This window comes from Nannospalax galili, unplaced genomic scaffold (assembly GCF_000622305.1).
Source record: "Nannospalax galili isolate Female #2095 unplaced genomic scaffold, S.galili_v1.0 scaffold14, whole genome shotgun sequence".
Taxonomy (NCBI): domain Eukaryota; kingdom Metazoa; phylum Chordata; class Mammalia; order Rodentia; family Spalacidae; genus Nannospalax; species Nannospalax galili.
Window position 1 is genome coordinate 4,005,142 of NW_008336953.1, and position 5,859 is coordinate 4,011,000.

The 5,859-nt window shown below is 48.2% G+C and overlaps 1 protein-coding gene across 7 annotated transcripts in view; it reads right to left on the minus strand.

The window, feature by feature from the left end:
* Prtfdc1 (phosphoribosyl transferase domain containing 1) overlaps window positions 1-5,450 on the minus strand; it is a 94,020-nt gene extending 88,570 nt beyond the window's left edge. The window contains exons 1-2 of one of the 7 annotated variants that reach the window (XM_029562912.1): window positions 5,171-5,406; window positions 4,536-4,780 (exon numbers count right to left, since the gene is read on the minus strand). In XM_029562912.1, the coding sequence (XP_029418772.1) occupies window positions 4,536-4,607 (72 nt within the window). In that variant the 5' untranslated portion in view covers window positions 4,608-4,780; window positions 5,171-5,406. Of the gene's footprint in view, window positions 1-848; window positions 873-4,535; window positions 4,956-5,170 lie in introns of those variants that run through there. The other 6 variants (XM_029562911.1, XM_008831735.2, XM_008831738.2 and 3 more) reach the window with 6 other exon arrangements.
* Window positions 5,451-5,859: the final 409 nt, after the last annotated feature.

Sequence of the window (5,859 nt, forward strand, 5' to 3'; positions counted from 1 at the left end):
CCCCCCCCCGCCACGAGAGGAAATAGTTCAGAAACAATGACAGCAAGTCATCTCTGCCTCTGTCCCCTCTGAGCTCCATCACTCCCTCCTGCAGACAGACCATCCTCACTGATTTTCATGCCTAGGCCTGTCCCTCCATCAGCATAGACTTCTGGACAGGAATACCAGCAGGTCCAGCCCAGGGCACAGGTGCTCCTGAAAGAAGGGACCAGGTTCTGAGACGAGAGCAACGATGGGGTCGGCTGCCCACACAACAGCTTGTACCCTGTATGCCTTCCTGTTCTGCAGTGGTTTTACTGGGAAGTAAAACTCATTATAACTGAGTAAACCTGTGCTTTGGGTGCCTACCTCCTTACGATCCTCATGTGTTGCCACTCCAGCCCGGTGGCCATGAGGGCAGAGGAGACTCAACCATGACAGAAACTCAATAGGAATTGATTTTCTCATCTTATCCCTACCATGCTTGTGTAATACTAGCTATGGATCCTTTAATACTGTTTCAGTGAAAAGCAAATTAGAGAAACAACTATATCTAATAACTTGATCCCCAAAGTCAGGTGGGAGCAGACATCTTATCTCTCCCTGAGAAATACCAAAGAAGAGACAACTAGATGTCTGGTGACTTCACTAGCTGCAGACCAAGTGACAACCAACTCTGACCAAGATCTCTGACCTCGAGAGTCTATAGCCTTTCGTTGGGCGATTATTACACTGGACAATTAATGTATTAGTAACCTCCCTTCTTAGTTCAACTGAAAGCTACTTGCAGGTAAGAGTCATCTTTTCTTTATTATTATTTTTTTTATTTTAGGTATATGAGTGTTTTGCCTGCATGTATGCAAGTGTACCTGTGTCATGTAATGCAGAGGCCAGAGGAAGATGGCAGATTCCCTGGAACAGGAGTTACAGACGGTTGTTAGCTGTCATGTGTGTGCTGGGAGGCAAACCTGGGTTCTCTGCAACAGCAGCCTGTGCTCTTAACCTCTGAACCATCTCTCCAGCCCAGTAAGAGCCATCTTAAATTTTGGTTTCATTTAGTGTCCCACAGCGTTTAACTAAGGCCATTTAAACATTTGGAACTAACCTTCCTGAGTTTGGAACTAACCTTCAGAGCCTGATTAGCTTACCAGTGGGCATACAACTTAATATCATGCCTTCCCCTTTCCCAGAATCTGTTTGTTGCCAACATACAGATCAGTAGTATGTGGTAGGGCCTTGTCAGTCCCCTTTTCTCTATAGGTGAGTGTTAGGAGGGCCCAGCTTCATGGACTCAGTACAACTGAAGTGGGTTCCTGGTCCCCATGTCCATGTTCTGCTTAGAAGATGATATTTCACAGCCTCATCCTGCAGCTCTTACATCACACACACACACACACACACACACACACACACACACACACGCCCATCCCCTGAACCTTAAGGAGATGGTGTGAACACCTTGTTTTGAGCTAAGGCTCCATCTTCTGCTCTCAGCACCGTGTGCAGCCTGGGGGCTTTGCTTTATCTCTGTTCGCTAAGAGAGGCTTGTCTGTTTGAGGCTGAGAGTATTCTCTGTCTGGTCCCAGCCGGACTTCAAATGCCCTTAAATGTCTTAACAGTCCCTTTTCTTACACAAATTACACTTCTGTCGTGATTCAGTAACTCAGCTCCATTTCTCTAACCATCTTTATCACCACAACTCAGAATTTTCTTTCCTACTCATTTTGGACACTATGAGTGCTTCACTCCAAAGCTTGCCTTGTGATCTTCCAAATCTTGCATCACGTCTTCCACTTATTTGGTCTTAATTCTACATTAAAAATATAGTCACGTGAGCACACCAGTCCTCCAGAGCAGCCTCACATCTGGACTTCTTCCCTGGATTTCACCTTCCTATGTAGCATGGTGTTTGGAAGTTGCTCAAATTCTGCTCTGCTGTCTGCTATGTGCCTAGTGTTAACAGTGTAAATTGCTGCTTTACATATTATCTCAGAGCCTTCATTTTTGCATTGGTATAATGGGGAGTCTAGTGTAACTGCTTGCAGATTTGTGCAGATTAGATGAACAGCATGGCAGAAACACATGCTCAGGAAACAACTGCTATTATTTTCTTACTAGAATTTTTACTTTTAAAACTTCTGGGGGCTGGAGAGATGGCTCAGTGGTTAAGAACACTGACTGTTCTTGCAGAAGACCCAGGTTTGAATCCCAGCACCCACATGGCAACAAACAACTGTCCATAAATTAAGTTCCAGGGGATCTGACGGTCTTTTCTGTCCTCTGCAGGTATTGCATGCAGGCAATACACGCATACACACAAAATAAAAATAATAAAATTTTTTAAAAACTTCTGTTTTTTTTGCAGCCCATGCTTAAAGGCGCCTCACTGTCTAGCACACTCAACTTTTTTACTCTCTCTTCCCCACATGACATGAGCATCTTCCTTTCATCAGCATTTGAATTCTTTCTGAACTTGACTATCCCAAGTTCTACTGGAGAAAATAGCGTAAATGTGGAGGCCATTTCCATTACACACCGGTTACTCCCAAGCATGTGGAAGTACCGACGAGCCCAAGCCTCGCTCTAACTGGCCCACGCAGCTTCTCTCGATTTCCCTCTTGCTACCTTCCTGCATCTTTCACAAAATTACTCTCCATGAAGGCCTCTGTTAAAAATCGACAAAACTCTTATATTTGTTTGCTTTTTAGACCTTTAATAATCTACCTATCCTATTAATGCATCTAGATTTCTCTTTACCTATTTATTTATTCAATATTTTATTTTTATTTTATGTGTATGAGTGTATTGCCTGTATGTGTGTAAGTGCACCCATGTCCTACGCATGCCTAAGGAGGTCACAAGAGGGCATCAGATCCCCTCGAACTGGAGTTATGGATGGTTATTAGCCACCAGGTGGGTGCTGGGAATTGAATGGGAGTCCTTTGCAAGAGCAGCCAGTGCTCTTATACACTGAGCCATCTCTCAGCCCCTTTTTTTATTTTTAATATTTGGTAGTGCTAGAGATCAAACTTGGGGCCTTGCACGTGCAAGTGCTCTACCACTGAGCTACAGTTCTGGCTGGATTAAGCCAATATTTTTTAGGGGCATCCAGTATTTATTACACAGTAGTACTCTATTGAAAGCATTCTACCGGTGGAACGGTTGCTTGAAAGATGCTCAGCATGAACAGCTTTGTAACTGTTGAATACTATGGCTGCTCACCCACCCTTATCCCACCTGCCCTTTCAGCAGCATCTGACATTCTTGACCTCACAACATTCACAAACCCATTTCCACCAAACTGTGTTCTGTCGGCATCTACCTTCTGCCTGCTTTCTCCCATGTTGTTATTTATTCTTACTTAGCCCCACAGACTGCCTTTCACATTTTGGGGGGGGGGGGTTCCAGGCATTTATCCTTAAAAAAATTTAATAATTAATTAACTAATTAATGTGTATGAGTGTTTTGCCTGCATGTGTGTAAGTGCACCCACACATGTGTGTAAGTGCACCTGCACATGCCCGTGGCAGCCAGGAAAGGGTGTCAGATCCCCTGGAATTGGAGTTACTGATAGTTAGCGACCATGTGGGTGCTGAGAACTGAGTCCACGCCCTCTGCAAGAATGGACAGTGCTCTTGACCGCTAAACCATCTCTCCAGTCCCCAGGCATTTATTCTTAACAGTTGTTTTTATTTTTTCCATCATCACTGGAAGCTTTGTTTATCCTTAAATATTAACTGTTACCGTCTGCTGATGACTTACCCAACCTATCCTGTCACTTTCCTGAGTTCCAAGAATGAATTTCAAGTTGTCTATAGTGCATCTGACATGTGAGCCTTACAGACTTAATTTGGGAGTTAACTTAATGATTTTTTATATTTTCATCTCCCTCCTATTTATCTCGTCTGCCCTATCCTCCTCACAGTGACCGGAGTGGTTTTCTTGTAAAATCACAGTTCAGACTCCACGATCTCTTCTTTGCACTTGGGAGTGTGCCTCACATGGCTACCTCCTGTTTCCTCTTCAGACCTTGGGTGAAATGTCACTGCAGAGACCATATACCTTGAGCAAAGGCACCGGCCCCCGAATCCCCTCCAGTTACAGTTCCCTTCCTCTGTTGCACATTTAGCTATCTGAATTATGTTAATTAGGTGTTTCACACAGCTTGCTGTGTCCCTCCTTCAGAACGCAAGTTCTAACAAAACAGGGCCTTTGTATTGCTCCCAGCTGTAAGCCCCACTGCTGGGGACCTGGGGGACAGAATGAATAAGGCACTCCTCCTTGAAAAAAGAAAGGCCCTGCTGTCAAATTAAGAACTGAGCCCCACATTTCAACCTGACGTTCTGAATGAGAGGTGTTTCCTTCCCAACCCACTCATTCTAATTCAGTCCACTCATTTCCATAAACAGATTAACTGTGAATTACATGCTGAGCTCTGGAAAGAGAATCCTAGTGGGAAGTCAGCCCCACACCACCCTCACACCTATTCCCTTAATCCTGGTAGTCATAACCACCACCATCTAGGACTTGATTCCAGGTTTGTGAGAGATGGGTACCCAGTGACTGACAGCCGAAGGGGCCCCAGCATTGAAGGGGTTCCGATATGCCCCCACCTTCCAACCTTTCATCCTGTCACATACTGGAGATGTCACACACTCTCTCCAGTTCGTCTGCCTTCAGCGACGCGGCACAGGGCACTCGGGAGCTGCTGGTTTCTGCAGAGCCGGGCCCCGACTCAAAGCTCCAACTTCACTGACTTGAGCTACTTTGCACCCTAGCTGCCCTCAAGAGTTCTTAGCTTCTTTTAAAAAACAAAACAAAACTTGAAAGTCTCATTGAAGTCAGTGGGTAGCGCATAAAGGGGGTTGGTTGCTAGAGCTACACGCTGTGGTCTTCCCAGGACTGGGGACCCCGGCAGGACACAGGCTTAGCGCATTCCAGTCCCGGCTCGGGGCTGGCTGGGTGGGGAGATGTTACTGGGAATGAAAGGACGAAGTTAGTAGGCATTTCGTCAGATGGGGGGTGGGGAAAGGAGGCTTGGCTGCGAGGATGCCAGCGGTCCCCTTCCGCAGGAAGAACAAAGCCGTAGCCTGCTCTCCCCGGAGCGCATTTCGGCTGTGGGAGGAGGAGGATGCCCGGGAGGGAGGGAGGGGGGCGAGCCTGGGAGCCCGGGCTCGGGGTTTGCATTTACCACGACACCTCGCCCGGAGCCCGGCGCCTTGTTGCTTCTCCCGGCCATGTTTCTCGCGGGGAAGGCGGGGAGGATGTGGGAGGCCGAGGCTGCGCTGGGGGATGGGGCCCGGGGATGGGGATGCGGCTGGGGTGCCCCGCCCCCAGCCTGCGGAGGAAAGCGTCCCGGGTGCAGCCTCTGCCTCTGCGACCCCCACCCCGCAGACCCGGACACCGGGGGGAGCAGCTGCCGAGCCGCGCGCGGTCCTGAGCGCCGGCCCAGGGCGCATCCCCGGTGGTCCCTCGCGGGGCCTCGGGACCAGCCCGTCGGAGACAAGGCGGCCCCGGCCCTGGCCTCTCCCAGCCGTCGCTCCGGCCCCCAGGCTAACAATTTCTTAGACGCCTCCCTTGCCAATTTTTAAGCGCTCATTTGTCCCAAGCAAATGCCCGGAAGTGCCTCAGCGCAGCGCATTCCCAGGGATTGTAGCCCGCTGGCCGGTTCCAGATCCTTCCGGCGCCAGGCCAGGAGTTGCAAAGAGCCACTGCAGACAAATCCTCAGACCAAGTTGCAGCATCCAGTCCGGTCCAGAGTCTTGTCTTGTGACTTGCGTTAGGCCAGCGGTTTTTGTAAAATTCTGTGTCTTATTTAGCACTTTCTTCAGGTTGTCGTTGAAAGCAACTCCTCTGATTAGAAGGTCTTGTTTTATGACT